The sequence below is a fragment of the Octodon degus genome, unplaced genomic scaffold (assembly GCF_000260255.1).
Source record: "Octodon degus isolate 3935 unplaced genomic scaffold, OctDeg1.0 scaffold00089, whole genome shotgun sequence".
In the NCBI taxonomy this organism is placed as follows: Eukaryota; Metazoa; Chordata; class Mammalia; order Rodentia; family Octodontidae; genus Octodon; species Octodon degus.
This window is the reverse complement of record NW_004524665.1, coordinates 10,614,026-10,632,643: the sequence shown is the minus strand read 5'-3', so window position 1 is coordinate 10,632,643 and position 18,618 is coordinate 10,614,026. Positions and strand designations below refer to the sequence as shown.

The following is an 18,618-nucleotide window of genomic DNA, read 5'->3' as shown; positions in this document are numbered from 1 at the left end:
TATTTATCAATAAAATATGGGAAAAAAGTTTGCCTAATAAATCCTATGTTTCTCTTACTAACCAATCCTAAAAATTCTTTCTCCACAATGACAGTCAGTGAACCTGCACTTATTCTGCAGGCAGATCAGATTTACTTTTCTTACCACTGCTTTGGCATTACCCCGATCCTATCCAGTGGCACTCTCTCACAATAGAAAATAAAGAGGGATAGGGATTATACAGCTTAGTGTGAAAGCCTTAGGTTCAATCTTCTGGTGGGAACAATACCTTGAGATGAGTGCATCCTGGAAGCCCAGTGACAAGGTCTCCATAAGACACAGAAGAGGGCAAGGTGGAGAAAGCAGGAAGAGGCTGCAATGGTAGCACCAGGCGCATGGGATCTCTTGGGCCCCAGGAGTGGACAGGCACAGAAGAGGGCAAGGTGCAGAGAACAGAAGAGGCTGGACTGTCCCACCAGGAGTATGGGACATCTTGGGCCCCAGCAGTGGACAGGCAGAAAAGCTCTTCACCAGAGATCTGGACAGCACAACCATGCAGTCACCTGCATCCTGAACTCAGAGCAGGAGCTTCATTAGTTGACCTTTGGTTATAGCAACCCAGGGCACTTAAGACAGAAGCTGGAGGGCCGGCCAAATAGCTCAGCAGATTAAAGTGCCTGCAAGCAGGCAAAGAGGCTGGGGGTTCAATCCCCAGGCCTGCCATGCTGCCCGATCCCTGGGACACGCTGAGGCAGCAACTGAGACTGTGTGTGGTGGTGCGCACCTGTAATCCCAGCTCTTGGGAGGCTGTAAACAGGAGGATCACTACGAGTCTGATCTAGTAGTGAGATTCTGAATACCCTGTAGACCCTTCCCTAAAACACACACACACACACACACACACACACACACACACACAAAAGCCTAAGGTGCACAAAGCAGTTCATAGCCCTGCAAGCAGCCAGGACACCATGTCAACTCTTCATTTGCAGATATCACATACCACTTGTAAACTTGGCCCCATTTTATTCTCAAACTTCAAGGCTATCTCCACAAGGCTTGTCCCCAAAGGCATTAGAGGGTACAAGGACAGTGAAGCCATTTCCTGGCCCCACGCTCCTGTCTACTCATCCACTCCCACCAAGAGTCTTGACTCACCCCGGACAGTCCTCAGCCAATCCACGTTGGCCACCTCCAGATCTGCTGGGTCTGTGACAACCCTGCCTGGGATGATGCGTTCAAAGGCGGCCAGGTCCTCCTCCGACACCATAGAGAAGGGCAGCCGCTGCACAGGGTAGCGCTCAGAAGTGAGCATCACCCCCGGGACTCTGGGGACTGTGGAGTGGCAGCCTCTGAAGGCCGGAGCGCTGCACAGTCTCCAGGGGAAACTTGGCCACCTCTGCTGTCCCACCGAGGTCCCAAGAACGCAGGCTGTCCTCCACCACTCTGGAGAGGCCTGAAAGATCCACGCAGGCCATCGGATCACCTGACGAGGCAGCATCGCCTCTACCCTACAAAGGAAAAGAGTGAACCTGTAGCTCAGGAACAGGGTGGAGCCTGCAAGCCCCTCTCAACCCAAGCAGCAGCCACGCCAGGGAGGGAGCTGGGCAGGGCAGACTGAGGTGCGGCATTCACTGACTAAGGCCCCTGGGCGTGCGCTTTATAGCATTCAAAAATAACCTCTTTTAAGACGCCAAAAAGAAAGCGAAGATACGTCTGAATTATGCATTAAAGGTGAGGCAAAAAGGCGAGTTTCACGTTCCATGTCTATTATGCTACACGTATAAAGAACGTCTGCATAATCAAAAGTTTTCTTGGCCAGGGAGATAGCTCAGCAGCATAAGCGCCTACCTGGTAAGGCAAGGTCCCCAGTTCAATCCCCTATACCACAAAAAACAAAAAAAAAAAAAAAATTCTTAGGTGAGCGGTGCACACCTACTATAATCCCAGCAGCTTGGAAGGCTGGGACAGAACAACACACGGTTGGCTTGCCTGGGGAACTGAGCAAGCGACCTAGCGAGACCCCCTCTCACACGTGGGAGCAGATAGCAGTAACTGTCCCTCTAGCGAGGTCAGAGCCCCTCAGGGAAACACCAAGAGACCACCGCCACGCCGCCTCCCTGAGCTCGGGGCGCCAGCCCGCGCCCGCGCTTGCTAGCAGCGCTCCCGCAGCACGCAGCCTCCGCTGGACCCGGCCACAAACCTGTGCGGCACGAAACTGAGCGCGCAGTGGCTCCCAAGGTCAGAAACTGACCACAGCCACCTACGCGAGCAAAGGCACCGGCGGGACCTCTGGTTACTGTCCTGCGTCGGGCAGCGTGACGCACGCGCACAGAGAGGGGAGGGCCGCGAGCGGCGCCTGCGCACTGACTCCTTCTGGCGCCCCCCTGCGCGCGCCTGGGTCCCCGAGTCCCCGCGTCCCGGGCTCCGCCCGCCGTGGGTGCCCTGAGCAGCGAACACCTAGAATGGAGCCCTCGCTACCCACAACCTGGTTCTTACCCGGCCCCACTTGTCTACCAGACAGGCCCCAGCCAGTGGAGCCCCGCCCGCACCCTGCTGTAGACCCCTTCTCCCAGGAGCCTCTGTCCCCTTAGCTCTGTCTCTAGGAGTCTGTCTCCAGAGGTCTCTGTCTTCCCCCCGGGTTTCTCCCCAGGGCTCTCTGTCTCCCCTGGGATTCCTGGCTCCCTCCTGTTCAGTCCATTATGCTGTCACTTGGGGAGCAAAAGTGACAAGGTGATCAAAGGGGCCCAGGAGCTGGGACTCAAGTAGAACCTCAAGGAGCGTTAACAGCCAGGCTTTTACTAGAGGAACAGATAAATGTATAAAAATTCCAAGACTGGCTTACAATGGTCAGCCACAGAGTCGGATGAGGAAGCAGGCAGAGGGTGTCTGCACAATGGAGACTGAAGGATCATTTCAGACCAAGGTCTAGAGCTCACTGCAGTGCTCCAAGCAAGTCCATACCAGGAGGCCAATGGGTCTGCAACAGGAGGCTGATGAGTCTACACTAGAAGGCTGAAGGATCCAAGGCGGAGGCCGAAGCTCTGCGCCAGAAGCCAGAAGTCAGTGTCCAAGCTGGCTGCCAAGACCAGCGCTCCTCCGAGGAAAGGAACTACTCCATCCTTCCTCAGTTCCCTTTTATATCCGTTAAGTGATGAGTCGCTCTAGGGTGGGGCCTCCACACCCTAGGGTGTGGAATTGCTGAGCCAATTTAGTTAAGTTCTTAACTTCTTAACATATACTTTTTAGTACCAGGGATTGAACTCAGGACCCTGTGCTTGCCAGGCAACTGCTTATTCTACTGAGCTATCTCCCTGGGCCCTCTTAACTTCTTAAGTTAACACAATTGATCTACCACTACAAGGAACTAGGGGGTAGCAGTCTCCTGGAGACTAAGCACACCACTGAGTGCCTCCCCATGCCCCTGAAGCCAACCACACACCCACTCCTCAGCAGCTGCCCCCAGTTCCACAGGGCACCACCCCCTGCAGCTGCTCCAAGACACTAAGATGACTGAGACTTCCCTGCAAAGTGCTGGGAGACTGGCCCAGACTGTCCAGTTATTTCAAGGCCTCCGCTTTCCCTTTTGCTCTCAACTCCACAACTTAATCCTTAGAATACAAAGGCTCCTACCACTCTGGGTGACAGTAGCTGGTGTGCAGAGCAGGACGTATCTCATTGACTCCTGTCACCCATCCCTGCTCCTCTGGCTCATCGCATTCTATTGTCATCAAGGAAAAAGATGAGGTCATTCTGTGGTTAGCAGACGGTTTAGGGGAAGCTCTTGCTTAGCACGGAGGAAGTCAGTTTGCGTCTCTCAGCCAGACTGGGGCAGAGAGCAGCAGGACAACTACCGCAACCTGGGGCAGACTGCAGCAGTACAGTCGCTTTGCCAGTAGGTCCTGATGTCCCTGAAAAATGGCAAGAGAAAACAACAACTTGGCAGCTGCATCCATGGGCTGAGACAGTGATTCCTGCCCCGGGGGTATGCCCACCTCCTGCACAAGTTAGGTCAGGTGGACACCTCATGAGGACACAGAGAGATCTACACAGGCCACATGGGAGTCCTGTGCCAAGGATACCATCTACTTTGTTTTTTAAATTTTTGTTTGTTTTCAGAACCAGGGGTTGAACTCAGACCCTTGTGCTTATTCTGCTGAGCCATCTCTCTGGCCCCTAAGGATACCATCTAGCTGGTGTGGTGGCACAGGCTTATCATCTCAGCACTTGGGACCTGGACCAGGAGAATTTCAAGTTTGAGGCTAACCTAGAATACACAGTAAAACCCTGTCCTAATACATAAATCAATGACAGTAAGAGTGACAGAGAAATCTCTATGTGAGTTACACACAGGCAAGAGGCAACAAAGGTGTGCATCTCAAAGGCTCTTCACCACCTCATTGCTACAGCCCCAGCTCCGACATCTGACTAGGCCACTTGAGAGCCAGTACTGACTACCACCTAACCCTCACCCCCATGCCTGGAAAAGAGCCTGCTGTTCCTTCCCAGGACTTGGAAAGTACCTGCAGGTGTCCTGGGCGTGCATGCAAAATATGGACATATTGGAGTACAACAGGCCCTTCCCCGCAACACTGCCTCCTCTTTCAGTGAGGACTCTGGATCTTACCTGGCTGGTAGATGAGAGAATGCAATGCAACGCATTACAACCAAGCTGTTTGCGGTATCAACGCTGCTCAAAGGGAGATGTCCCAAATCCCACTCAACTTGCTAGGTTTTTGTTTTGGTTTTTTGCAGAACCGGGGATTGAACTCAGGCCCCTGTGTTTGCCAGGCTAGCGCTTATTCTACTGAGCCATCTTCCTGGCCCCCCGTTTTTATTTTTTGTGGGACTGGGGCTTGAACCGAATAACCTGCATATTAGACAAGTGCCACTGAGCTACAGCCCTATTCTCTCCCTCCAGGTTCTTTCACAGAAGTCTGAACTTCAATGTGACTATATCTGGGGACAGAGTCTACATGGAGGAAATTAACTACAGCCTTGCAACCGGGGCACAGCAATCCATTTGCCATGCAGGGACACCATGAGAAGGCAGCCAAACACAAGCCAACAGAAAGCCAAGCAGGCACCGAACTGGGGCTTCCAAGCTCCAGAACTGTGAAAAACAAGCTGTTATACCCTGTTCAGGAGAAGACCCAGTACTCCTTTGGCACAAACATGCATTTCCAGCATTCCCTGTACACAGACCTTCTTTAGGAACCTGGTAGCCACTTCCAACACAGCCCACAGTACAGCTTAGTGCCACCCACTGCCATTCCTGAGGCAAGGCCCAGGGCCCACCAACCCTAGTGCCCATGAAGTCCCCAAACAACTGTATTTTGGTCAGCACCTGAGCCTCCAAAGCTGACATGAGGCACAAATGTCACTTCAGCACAATACAGGCAGGCCATACCTTTTACCCACAATGATACTCTTCAAATGTTTCTTCCAAAAAATATTTTATTAAACAATATATCATAATCTATAACATGATCCAAAAATACAGATATACATCTTTACATTATTTAATAAAAAGATTTACAATAGTATCTTTCCTTTACAAAGGGATCATAGACAGTAATTCCTTGAAAATAAAACACAACATTCATGTTAAAGCTGCGTCATCTTTTTGGATGAAATAAGGTAGAGGACACCACAAAGTACACACCAAGAAGAACTTCACGGGCTGCTGGGGAGTATCTGCTTAAACTTCTTCTCAGTGCAGGGGTAATCTTGTCACTAAACATCCAGGAAAGTCTTATTTTGTCAATTCCTCCCTCACTATGTCACGTCATACCCAGGAAAAGGTAAACAACTGGCCCCAAGGTCACAGGGGAAGTGGCTCTCTGGACAGAGCCAATACTCAAGGCCAAGATAGACCCTGCAAGGGCTCCCAGGAACGGTGAGGAGTGGATGGCACTTCCCTGCCACCCACTGGCCCAGCTGATACTGATCTCACATTTACAGACCTGGGGGCAGGACTCAGTTGAACAGCATTTTCTTCAGTGCAGCATCCTTCTTCCAAGAAAATGAATCCCTCAAACTACAGAGCACTAGGAAAGTGATCTGCCCTCCTTGGAGCAAAATATTCCTCACTTGCAGGGGAACCCCACACCAAGGAGGAAAAAGCCACTAGAATGACACACAGGGTCCCTCAGTCTGAGAACCAGAATTGGTGGCACCCAGGGTAGGGCCAGCCTGGCAGGTATGGAGTAGAAGGCTGTGACCCAAAGGCAAGGCCACCAGTCCTGTGGAGCAGCACTCACATGGCACCAGTCCTCACTGAGCCAGGCCCATCCTAGAGTCCATCCCATACTGAGAGTAGCAACAGCCAGGACAGGCATAATCAGGGGCCAAACAACGTTCCACGGAGTGTTCCTGTTCTGTTCGCATTTTCTGTTTTTCCCAAAGGTAGATGCATATTGTTTCAATGGTATCAAACTAGCAAAAATGAACAATAAAACCAAGCACAGAAACTGTTGAAAGGCCAAGTCAACCCAAAGCATGCACACTGGCAAGCAAGCAGGGTGCCTCACATGCAGGTAACAGAAGCCCCTCTGCCAGAGCTCCACCAGCCTCCAGGACCACAACACAAGCACCACCTCCCCAGTGACGGTGCACTGCAGAAGGAGCTACCACTGCCAGTATCTCAGCTGCCTCACAAGAGTAAACAGAAGCATAGCAAAGCCTTGGGGGACTCCCCATGCCTCTCCCAAACACACACACACACACACACACACACACACACACACACACACACACAAAGTAACTGAAGAAAAAAATTGTTTGTCCAAAATATTTAAACACACACCTGTGTCAAGAAAAAAGCTAAGGGGTCGTTGGGATAGCTCAGTGGACTAAAGCACCTGCTTAGGCAAGCCTAGGCCAAGCTCAGGGACCGAGGTTTGAACCCCAATCCCCAGCCCCCCAGGGCGTCCAGCAATAGTGGTGCACACCTGTAATCCCAGTGCTGGGGAGGTTGAAAACTACGGAGGATTACTATGAGTCTCAGCTGCATAGTAAGACCCTGTAACAACCAAATGCATTTTAAAAACAAAAAAAGCTAAATTATAGCCAAGTATGGTGGTACATGCCTATAATCTGGGAGGCTGAGGCAAGAGCTCAGCCTGAGCAATTTAGTGAAACCTTGTACCAAATCAAAAATCTGAAAGAGCTGGGGACGGAGCTCAGCACTCTATGGGTTCAATCCCCAGTCCTGCAACCAATAAACTAATAAAAAAGCATACCAAGAATTACAAAATAAAATGCATCTCTCATTTCAGTGTTCTGGCTGAGGTTAAGCAGCCCCCTTACCCTGAGGCCAGCTGAGGTACTTAAAAAGCTCCTTCTGGCCTGGGGACCCCATCAGGATGAGCTGGGACCTCTCCTGGCCATTCATCCACTGCCCACCCTCACCTGCCCAGCAACAGACACCTGGCCAGAGTCAGCACCCACAACTCACTGCCTCAGAGCAGAGCAAGCCCAGGCCAGGATACCCTTGGCGGCTGCGTGCAAGGCCTCTGTCCTGAGAACCACAGGCCTGAACTCCCTGGCCATAGAGGCCTGGAGGGCCTGCTCCCATCCGTGAGCACAGGCTGAACACAGGGCCCTGTATGAACACCTCCTGCCATCTCCTCTCCTCAGTGGAACACTAGAACGAGGAAGTAACATTACTCAGGTGGCCATCACAGGAAACAAGTACGTGCCTTTGTTGGGACAGGAGCACTCTTCCATGGGTTCTCTGGCATCGTGGACAATGAGCATGCATGGGCATTTCAAGATGGGTCTCAGAGGCCCCGCTGGAGGGACTGTCAGAACGCACCTCATCAAACCAAACGGGTGCACATTCCCCAACTCCACCAAAGATACGTTGACACTGGTTTGGCCAACAGTGGCTAAACCAATAGTATACTCTGGATTCCTTGCTTTGGTCCAGAACCATTTCCAAATATAGCAGTCATACACCAGGCCACAGAACCACCATCCTCTCGGGGCAAGCTGCAGGCCCAGCAGTGGGCAGAATGAGTTCCAAAATCAGCCCCCATGAGGCAGACTCACATCACAGACACAAAGACCCACGATCTTCATGCAATTGTACTAATTTCATCTTCACAGTAAAAGCATCAGGGATTCCCAGAGAAACGGAAGGAATATCAGCCGGCTGCCAGGCCACTGTGTGGTGGTGCTGGTCATAGTAAACGACAGCCTGGGCCAACAGGAGCACTTACTCTGGCAAAGCCTGGTGGGCCAGAGTCCACACTAAAGAGGCAGTGCACAGTGGAGCAGGGCCTCCTCCTCCTAGGAGAGCTGGCCCAGCAAAAACAGCAACAGGGGCCTCAATGAAGGCCCAGTCTAACCATCAGGTCGGCTCAGGGGTGACAAGTGTGCTCACAGAGGTCTGTGCACGGTCACAGAGAACTGCAGGGAACACTCCAGTGGCAGAGTGGTGGCAGTGTACCAGGTTAGAATGTGCTTGGTACCTGGCAGCCCAAGTTCACAAGTGCCCACAGGGCAGTGGTTTCTTGGTTATTTCAGGAAATATCCAGAATTAAAACTGGCCACTGAGTTCTTAAATATCAGTCAAAGAAGGTAGTTTTTAAAATGAAAGAAAATATTGCAACATGAATGAAGGAATATATTAACTTGCTCTTCGATCCAGACACAGCCTCTTCCTTACTTCTTCTTCCTCTTTTCCTGAACACACCGTGGGCAGAACCTAGAGGAAAAAGACACAGGGGTCAGCCTCTGTGTTCCCCCTCCCAATGTGGCCATCAGACTCCACCACTTGGTGCAAGACAGGTAGACTCTGGAGAGACAGGACCAGAGGACAGATGCCAACACAGCGGGCATGGCCATTGCACCAGAGAAGCTGCCCTGCAAACTGCTGTCCCAGGGATGGCCTGAAGGTGCCACACTCACTTTAGTACATCCTTGCGATCAAGGGGATTGGGTTGATTATCCCTGGCTAGCCAGGCACTAGGTCTCTATGCCACTGTGAAGATGTGCTCAGCTGAGCTGGACATGCTGAGAGCCTCGAGCCCAGGCCCTTTGCTCAGCTGAGCGGGGCCCTGCAACCTGCGCGACACATAAAGGCCCCGGGTGCTCTGGGTTGGGCAAGCTCTGCAGCTGCTCACAGCACACAAGAATATTACAAAAACTAGCGCATCCCCTGCTCAGGGACAGCTTACTAACATCACCTCTGGAGATCTCTAAATGACAAGGCTTCAAGCGCAGGAAGCACGAGGTACAGGCCTGTGGGCAGCAGTGTCAGCAAGAAGCTCTTGTCTCACTGCTGGAGAGCTGCCCACTCACACGGGCCACCAGAAGGGTAAGGTGCAGCTCAGGATACAGACTCCCTAGCACGTGGCTCTGGATCAGCACCACAAACAAAAATAGAGAGAGAAAAACCTCAAAGAAACCTCCGCATGCCCTACTGGCTGCACCTGCCACCTGCTACTAGTTTCCAGCATGGAGAGCGGCAGTCCCACCTCTCCTCTTGGGAGGAGACTCCAGTACTGCCACACATATAGAGTTAGGCACTGCACAGTGGTGTGCACCACCACCACAGGGTAGGGGCCCACTACAACACAGCATCCACCCCTACTTCCCCTCCATGGTCCTAGCACCAAACGCCAGAAGATAACTCATTTGCACTGACCACAAATGGGTCCTCAAGAACTTCTGGCCACTATACATGGAGGGAAGGGTTTGCTCCATACATGAAGGGCAGTATTCTGACTGCTGTCTTTCAAGAATATTCACTAACTTCTAGGTCAACCAAACCAGGCTTTCGGCATGAAATCTCAGACTGGGATGGGGTGTGAAGCCCTCGCATAACTTATCAGGTAGACCCCTGGCAGGGAGCCACAGGCCAACTGGTGCTCTCTACCTGCACCCTGACCTGCCCTGAGACAAGAACCTGCGTTACTCAACTTCACTTAAGGTGACCTTTACCTCACTGCAGGACCATGACAGCTGCTCTTCAGGGCTGATGGTCACAAATCCAGATAACTGTATCCTGGACAAGCAGGCAGGGATCCTGCAAGCTCAACCTGCCCAGGAGCCAGGAGTAGTACTACAATGACCCTGTGCATCCGGCCACACCCAGAGCACCCGATAAGCTATCCGTGGCTATGACCAGCTCCCACCCAGCCATCAAGAACCTCCTCCTTGGGAACAGGTGCTAAGTACCCCACAACACTCCCATACTGACCACTTTCCTTTTGGTTTCGTGGTGAGGTCCACACAGGCAAAGTGAAACCACTCGATTGGACACTGCAAAGCAAGGGACAGTGCAGTCACACAGAGCACTCCACGTATCAGGCATGAGATGGCTGGACACACACACCCTCACCCCTGCCCCAGCCCACACCTGGCCACACCATGGCCCACAGGACCCAGACTCACATCTGGGTTGTCGCAACCAATCATCTCCCCATAGGACACCTGGTGGCACAGGCAGTATGTGGGCTCGTTGGGGTCCACAGGCATGTCGAGCACATCAGAAGGGTGCACAGACAAAATGGTATCAGTGAACTCAGACCTGCAAAGGCAGCAAAAATGTCATACATGATGGAAGGAGCATTGGCCTCGTTCCTGTACCCTGGCTGTGAGGACAAGGATGCGCCTAGGGACACCTACAAGGGCTTGCAGTGACTCTGACTCCTAAACTCATGCCAACCTCCTCACCTCAGGAACTCCAAGGGTCTGTTACTGTGCTTCATTTCCAACTAAAACCCCACACCTGTGACCAAACACTGACAGCCACAAGGCCATGGGAGACTATCAGCTGAAGAGACACCCTTCAACAGCGAGAGCTAGGATGCAGCATGGCCACTGTGGGCACAAACTGTCTGGCCAAGGTTGTCGGCAGGCAGCACTCACCACACAGCACAGCTTTTCCTATTCAAACACAGGACCCTCCAGTCCCAGTCCCTCCACCAAAAGGGTGCCTTAGACAAAGGGTGCTCCTGCTCAGGGCTGGCTTGCTTCAGCCTCCCTGTGAGGGCAAGCACTCTTCCTGCTGCCAGCTGACCCTGAGTGACCTGCCTACTCCCACTGCCAATCTGACCCATAAGCTCTCTTCCTGAGACAGCTGGGGTATCTAGTGCCCAGGGTGCCATGAGCCCTCATAGGCACTTAAAACCCCTGAATCACAGATCTCAGCAGCTCCTTAAGTCTTAGGAGCCTGTCACCCCCAGCTGCCCACCTGCTGGCTGAGGCCACTTCTAGCACACATCACCCTTGTTGTTCCTCTGGCCCCAGTGGACATCTGGATGTTGAGCCACAGCCTGTCCGAAACTCCAGCCACAGGCACTACATTCTCTTTGGTCTCAACGTGGCTTCAGCTGGGCATGGTGTTACACACCTGTAATCCCAGCACTCAGGAGGCTGAGGCAAGAGGATCACCATGAGTTCGAGGCCAGTCCGGGCTACATAAGCAAGTTCAAAGCCTGTCTGCACTACATAGCAAGACCCTGTCTCAAAAAATCCAAAAATATAAAAAATATAAATAAATGTCACTTTGATGACTCACAGCCACACCACCTTGAGGAGGGCAGTAGGAAAATGAGCAAAATAGCTTTATATTCAAGATAGGTAACCTTAGGGCCAGGGAGATAGCTTAGTGCAATAAGTGTTTGTCTGGCAGGCACAAAGACCTGAGTTCAACCCTCGGTTCTGCCAAAAACATACACACACAAACACACATACACAGTAGGTAACCTTAATCCTTAACAAATGTCATACAAGCTAATACTGAACAGATGCAAAACATCTAGTTAAAGATAAAATAACTAAAGATAAACTAAACCAAGCATGGTGGCACACATATGCTACCCTAGGACTCAGGAGGCTGAGGCAGCAAGATCACTCTGAGTTCAAGCCTGGGCTTCACAGTGAGCTCAAGGGGCTAGTGTGAATTATACACTGAACGCTGCCTCAAAAAACCAAAACCTGGGGGCCGGGGAGATGGCTCAGCAGAATAAGCGCTTCCCTGGTAAGCACAAGGGCCTGAGTTCAATCCCCGGTTCTGCCAAAAAAAAAAAAAAAAAAAAAAACCCAAAACCAACAAACAAAAATGAAGCCAACATATAAACACACACTCAGCACTTAGGCCTGGCAAGCAACACTGGTGTACCATGCAGGCTTCCAGAGTCAGACCACTCTTGGGAACACTGACACACACCAGCCACCCTAGAGACAGATGGCTGCATACACGAAGCCCCAGGCCAGAGCTGCAGCAGCCAGTGAGTGATCCCTGTCCCCACAGCCTCACAGCACGCAGCCAATGAGTGCCTTACCCTCCTTTATGCTTCTTCTTCTTCGGGGTGTCTTCTTCTGATGTCCTCCGGCCTCGGCCACGGGAGCCTCTTTTCTCTTTCTGACCCCGACCTTCTAAGAAACAGTAACAATCCACATTATCTCCACAGAATCCACTGAACCAGGACAGGTCACTCCAACATGGTATGTACCTCCAAGTCCCTGATACATTTGTTAAAGAAAATCCCTCAAAACCCCATAGTTAATGGCAGGAAAACAAAGGAAACATCGGCAGACTTGCTTTTCAGCCCCCGGCCTCCAGAGCTTTCAAAGTCACTGCCGTCCATCTTGTCCTTTAGGTCTGCCTCAAAACGAGCCAAGTCTGCATCCAGCCTCCGGATGTGCTTATCCACCTGCAGAGGGACACTTGAAGGTGACTTCAGAGAAACCACAAAGCCACTTGGGAAGCCACACACACTGAGGAGCCCCCAAGAGGTACCTGCTGCCCTTACTGCATCCTCCCCAGGCTACCCTGGGCATACCACGGTGAGTCCTACTTAGGAAAAGCATGAGAGCAGGACATAATGAGAAACAAGAGTTGTGAAGAGCTGTGAAATATATCCAAATAAGGAGCAGAGACATTTGATGTAGGTTCTAATCTAAAATCTGAAGAACATGTATTCTCCTAAATAAAAGACTAAAAGAGAAAGAATGAAAGAAAAAAAAAAAACCCACAAGAAATCCCCCCTTGGGCCTCTAGAAGGAAAAAGAAACAGAAGACAACATGGTCAAGAAACAAGACAAGAGCCCCACCAAGCAGCAACACAGACCTCAGAGCACACAGTCCTGGCTATCATCAGGGTCCTCACAACTAACCAGACTACAAAACCAGTCTGCAGAAGGACAGCCCCTCTGGGTCTGGAAGTAATCTCTAAACCCAAACCTCATAGGGTCAGGAGAGATCAGCCCACAAACATGGTAGTCTGCTCCATCTGAAAGGCTACCAGTGTAGGGTACACAGGGCATCAAAAGCACAGGGACAATGGCTTCTCCTTCTCAGGTGCCACAGGATCTCAGGGGTACCATAAAGCAACAGCTTGATGCCACTAGGTGAGTCCAAACAATCAATTCTAGGACTTTTATCTACAGCTAACAAAAACAAAATGCTGCATAACACAACAAAGCCAAGAGGTTATGGGTGGGGTATAGCTCAGGGTCAGGGCACTAGCCTATCACAGGCTCCCAGCACAGAAGAGAAAGCAGAAACACAAACCAAAACACAGTACTACCCAAACAAACAAACAAAAGGGAGCCAGAATGCCAAACCACAGACCTGGCCCTACGTGAAGGATCCCTGCCATGGACTCTGCAGGAAGCATCACCAGGAGCCACTCCCACACTGACACTATCCCTGCACCCCAGCCCCAGCTACCACCTCACCATCTCATAGGTCTGCATGGCCAGCTGAACCTTGTCGTCACTGTACTCCTTGCACTTGCTGTAGGCACTCTGGATCTTCTGCAGGTGCTCCACACGCTGGTCGGGGGACAGAGTCTTCACAGTGGAAATGTACTCTGCTGCCAGCATGTCAATCTCTGCTTTCTTATCTGGCAGAAACAAAGGTGAGAAGCTGGCCCCCACCCAGGACATAGCACAAGACATAACCCTAAGCCCTTGCTGAGAGCGGTCATCTCAGTCAGAGATAGGAAGGACCATCAGCACCTCAAGGTTACAGGGATATGACATGGAAGCTGCACAGCCTGCAGGTGCCAGGCACCATCTCTCCACTACTTTTTTTTTTTTTAAATTGGTGGTAACAGGGATCGAACTCAGGACCTTGTGTTTGCCAGGTAAGCACTTATTCCACTGAGCTATCTCCCCCGCCCCATCTCTCCACTTAGAAAACCGAAAAGACGTCTACCCATTTGTAAGCCTTCAATGGCTCTGTACCACTTATGAACAAATACTCCATTTCACAACAGGCAGCCTTATTCCCAACATGTTGCACCTACAGCACTTCACTGGCAAACACAGGCCCAGAACAATACACAGAAAGTATCCCACAAGGTATTACATCATCAAGAACTCACAACCTCAGGGAAAAGAGAAGATTCCAAGTGCTTCTGAACAGGAAAGAAAAAAGATTGAGAATCCAAGTGGCATTAGACTTCTCAAGAGCAATATGGAAGCGGGAAGTGAGCCCAGCAACACTGTCCACACTGAGAACGCCTTATTCTCCTATATTGCTGACCTAGCTGACTCAGTGGTCAGCAGGAGGACAGACAAGTTTTCAGACCTACAAAATGTATCACTGCAAATTTATCTCTTCAGGGACTGGGGGGACATACAGCTCAGGGCACAAGCGCTTGCTTGGCAAGTGCAAGGTCCTGAATTCAACTCCTAGTACTAAAAAAAAATTATCTTTTCAGATACTTGGGTACAGGGGCCAGGGAGATAGCTCAGTAGAATAAGTGCTTGCCTGGCAAGCACAAAAAAAAAAAAAAAAAAAAAAAAAGACATTTATGGTGCAAAGGAGAGGCTTCATTCCCACTCAGCGGAAGGGAGGAGGTCTGGGGAGAATCCCAAGCTGCCACCTGCACAACAGCCAGAGCCACCAGGAAAAGGCCTAGGAAGTGCATGCAAAGACCTGGTCACATCCTGGCGACCAGATGGTGCTGAGGCGCTCTTGGCAGAACCAGGAGGGCACAGTGTGGAAAGCCAGCTGGACAAATGAAGCCACCAGTAACCCCAAGAGAAACATGCTCATTAACAAAAGCATAGCACATGGCATTCCCCACCCCACTGACCACGACCACCCTCACTGGTCTCAGCACAAATTCTAGAAGACCACAGGCCAAGGAAGGTAAGAAGTGGCACACAGGGGGATATCTTCACTGCCACAATTTTATTTAACTAAATAACATCTGATAGTTCAGTGGAATAAGCGTTTCCCCGGCAAGGGCAAGGGCCTGAGTTCAATCCCTTGTTCCACCAAAAAAAAAAAAAAAAACACTTAAAAAATAAATAAATAACACCTGAAACCAACTGGAAGTAGGTTTTTTCTTGTTGTGGAATTGGGTATCAAACCCAGGAAATGCTGAGCTACATCTCCACCCCTTTTTTCTTTTACTCTGAGACAGAGTTTTACTGAGTTACCCAGGTTGCCTCAAACTTGCAATTCTGCCTCAGCTTCCTGAGTACCTGGGATCACAGGTATGCATCACCATACTCACCCTTGACTAGATATACAAAAGAACAATAAAAACATTTTTAGGAATAAAAAGTTAACTATTAAGGCATCAAAAAGTATTCTCTAACTTCTTAAACCACAAGATGACCTCCCATAATCAGAAAATCCAAAGCATTCCTAAGTCTGAGACTTTCTGTGCCCCAAAGTGGATGACTCTACAGGACAGGTCTCAGGTCCAGGCCTCGGAGTATGCAAGCTCTATTTCATGTACATGATCACTAGCAATGTTGTACCAAATTACCTACAACCTGGTGCATGAGGTGTACACAGAAAATAAATGGTGTTTAAACTTGAGTTTTGCACCTAAGATAGTTGTTTTTGTATATGCAAATATTCCCAAATTGGAAACCATCAGAAATTTGAAACAACTTTGATCCTAAGCATTCTGGATAAGGGATACCCAACCCTCATGCAGAGTTTGGAAACAGAAAATGTTGCAAAGAAACAAGAAACACAATAAATATTTGGCTGGGGGCTGGTGAGATGGCTCAGTGGTCTAAAGCACCTACTTAGAACAAGCTAAACTAAGCAAAACACAGGGACCGCGGTTCAATCCCCCAGCACCACATGCCAGCCAGTCCCGCCCCCTGGTGGGCTGAGCTGGCCACACACACACAAAATAAATAAATAAATATTTTTTTAAAAAATAAAATAAAAATAAATAAATAAATAAATAAATATTTGGCTGAAAGGTCAATAGCTAAGAAGCTGTGGTATCTGTGATGTGATGTTCTAGAATCCAAGAAACCACATCTGACTCTGTAAGACATAAGGCTGTGTGGGTAGCAGGCTGCGACTAGGTCTCCTCCAGACCCTCTGCCTAGCGTATGTCCCCTGCAGCCTACTTGGCCTAAGGAACTGCTGGCCTGGCTAAACCTACCTTCCGTCCTCTGATCCAGCTCTCGCATCAGCTGGAAGTTCCTCTGAAGTTCACAGGGAAGGTTTTCAATGCCTGAAACAGACATGGAACCCCTGTTTCTCTCTGGAGCAGAAAAAAATCTGCCCCCAAGGCTTCATGCCTAAAGTCTATGATACTAAACCACTGTGTATTTCTGTGCTAGGAAACAGTTTCAGTTAAGACTTCTTTCTAGAATTAAAAAAAATAGGATTTCTTTTCAGGATCTGTTACCAAACAGTGTTAACAGCCATCAATCACACTTCAGGCATGGCTGGAAGCTACAGAGCTTGAGAAGACATCTGGCCAGGTTGTCAGCAGAGGGGGAGATAGTTGTCACTCCTGACCTAGGCCCTGTTTCTTTAAGTCACCCTAAAAAAGGGGAACTATGTTCTCTGAAGTACAAGGCTCTCCCTGATCCACCCTACTTTGCCCTGAGGTCGATGCTTTCCTCCCAAAGCATTCTCTGCATTACCCTGGACACACAGGGGATACTCTGCGGATGTAACCAATAAAAAGGAGGAGCTCAATTTCTTCTGCTTTAAGTAGTAGGGGACTGAACCCCAGGCTTTTACAGTGAGCTACAGCCCTTTTTATTTTTTATTAAGACAGGGTCTTGCTGAGTCACTAAGTTGCCCAGGCTGGGATCAGACTTGCCATCCTCCTGCCTCAGCCTCCCACAGTGTTGGGATGACAGGCATGTACTACCACACCTGGCGGAACTCAATTTCTAACTTTACAGTATCAAAATATCCCCTGTGATTAGTGGTGACCCTGTAGGAGAGTAGAGGAGCACTTCCTGAGTGCAATTCACCCCTCCATCTGGCATGTGGACAGCAGGGTCCCTGTTCCGGTCCTGCCACACCATCTGCCCTCCACAGTCCAGATCTGATCTTACAAATTTTTTGCTGCTATCCTAGGAGGCCTGCAGCCCCCTAGCCAGCAGTCCCTCTTCCCACTGATGGACTTCTCTAACCTGTAATGCCTGGCACTCTCAACTATGTGCTCGTCCGTGGTCCCTGCTCTTCTGTTAACTTTGTAAAACCTGTGCCCCAGCTTACAACGAGCTGAGGGGACACAAGCTGCGGGACACGGGTTTCCAGTCTAATAGGACATGCAGCAGGTGCGCAGCGCTTGGAAGCCACCGGGCCGCCTTCACGCAGGGATCAGCTAGCTCACTTTCAACCTGCCTAGGAGGTTCGCCGTGTGGGCAATGGGACAGGGAAGGGTCTCCCCCGGCATCTCCCACCCTGGAGCGCCCACTCCTGAGCGCACCAAAACTGAAACGCAGAAGAGCACATAGGGCTGGAGGTCCCTCGGAGACCCCCATATTGCACCCATGTACTCCCTGCAGAGAGCGGGAAACAATCACCCACATCTCTTGGGGCCCCAGTCTGGTTCCCGGTAAACAGCGAGGCATCAGTCCTCTTACTGGATGTCCCCGCAGGGCCACGCGGCACGAACACCCAGCCCGTGGGAAGACGCCTGGGCCCGAGTAGTAGGCTCGAGCCGCCCAGTGCACCCGCGCAAGCCCAGCCCGCCACGGGCTGCAGGGGCGGGGACACGGGGTGGGGCGTGCTCAAGCCCCGCCCCTCCGTGACGCACCTGGAATTGGCGCGACCGAGGCGGTAGGACCCTGCGTCGCGCCCCCCGCGACCGCCCCTCCCGGTGGCCGACCGCCCTCTTGGGCACGCGCCCCACGGCCCCTGCTCCCCGCCGCTGGGCCCCGAAGCCCACTCGAGGGCTGCGGCGCGCGGGAGACAGCAGTGAAGCAGGCGGGCACGGGTGGGGGCGCGGCGCGGTGCTTACTGTCCAGATAGTGCTCCAAGTACATGGCAGTCGCCATCTTCGCCGGCCGCGCTCCGGGTCTGCGAGCAGGCGGCGCCGCGGAGGGCGGGGCGGGATGGTGCTCACTATTCATGAGCCGTGTGTGCCGATTGGCCCGTGGTAGGGGCGGGGCGAGACGAGGCCACCGCCCACTTCCGGCGTGCGCGGGGAGGGAAGCCGCTCGCCTCGGGCAACGATCCTCCCCGGCGCTGCGTGTTCGTCCTCGGCCCAGTACCAGGCTCCACGTAGGTTCGCTCCTCCGCGCGCGCTGGGCAGGTCTTAGCCAGGCCTGGTCGCGCCGCGGGCTCACCAACAGATCCCGCACGACCGCAAGGGCCCTCCCTACGCCCCTCCCTACGCCCGTGCGCTCCTCTACGCCGCTTTGCCTAGTCCCGCCGTGAGGGGGCGC

At 51.5% G+C, this 18,618-nt stretch overlaps 2 protein-coding genes across 3 annotated transcripts in view; both read right to left on the bottom strand.

Annotated features, from left to right (window-relative positions):
- D2hgdh (D-2-hydroxyglutarate dehydrogenase) overlaps positions 1–2,256 on the bottom strand; it is a 42,403-nt gene extending 40,147 nt beyond the window's left edge. Inside the window, exons 1-2 of one of the 2 annotated variants that reach the window (XM_023722209.1) lie at positions 2,183–2,256; positions 1,138–1,490 (exon numbers count right to left, since the gene is read on the bottom strand). In XM_023722209.1, the coding sequence (XP_023577977.1) occupies positions 1,138–1,480 (343 nt within the window). In that variant the 5' untranslated portion in view covers positions 1,481–1,490; positions 2,183–2,256. The remainder of the gene's footprint in view (positions 1–1,137; positions 1,491–2,182) is intronic. The other variant, XM_004637446.2, reaches the window with a different exon arrangement.
- A 4,809-nt stretch (positions 2,257–7,065) lies between these two features.
- On the bottom strand, positions 7,066–18,265 carry Ing5 (inhibitor of growth family member 5). The gene is made up of 8 exons (XM_004637377.2): positions 18,192–18,265; positions 16,368–16,439; positions 13,678–13,844; positions 12,539–12,650; positions 12,279–12,372; positions 10,384–10,519; positions 10,190–10,251; positions 7,066–8,692 (listed from the first exon to the last, which is right to left on the bottom strand). Exons 1-8 carry the CDS (start codon positions 18,226–18,228, stop codon positions 8,650–8,652), a joined length of 723 nt encoding a protein of 240 aa, XP_004637434.1. The 5' UTR covers positions 18,229–18,265; the 3' UTR covers positions 7,066–8,649.
- Positions 18,266–18,618: the final 353 nt, after the last annotated feature.

Bases quoted from the DNA above. Each gene is read 5' to 3' on its own strand.
- Ing5 (XM_004637377.2), bottom strand. From the start codon at position 18,228: ATGGCGACTGCCATGTACTTGGAGCACTATCTGGACA. The intron at 10,520-12,278 runs GTAAGGCACTCA...CTGCCTTTGCAG, and splicing joins AAGAAGAAGCATAAAGGAGG to GTCTGAGTTCACTGATACCA. The intron at 10,252-10,383 runs GTGAGTCTGGGT...CTTGCTTTGCAG, and splicing joins TTGGTTGCGACAACCCAGAT to TGTCCAATCGAGTGGTTTCA.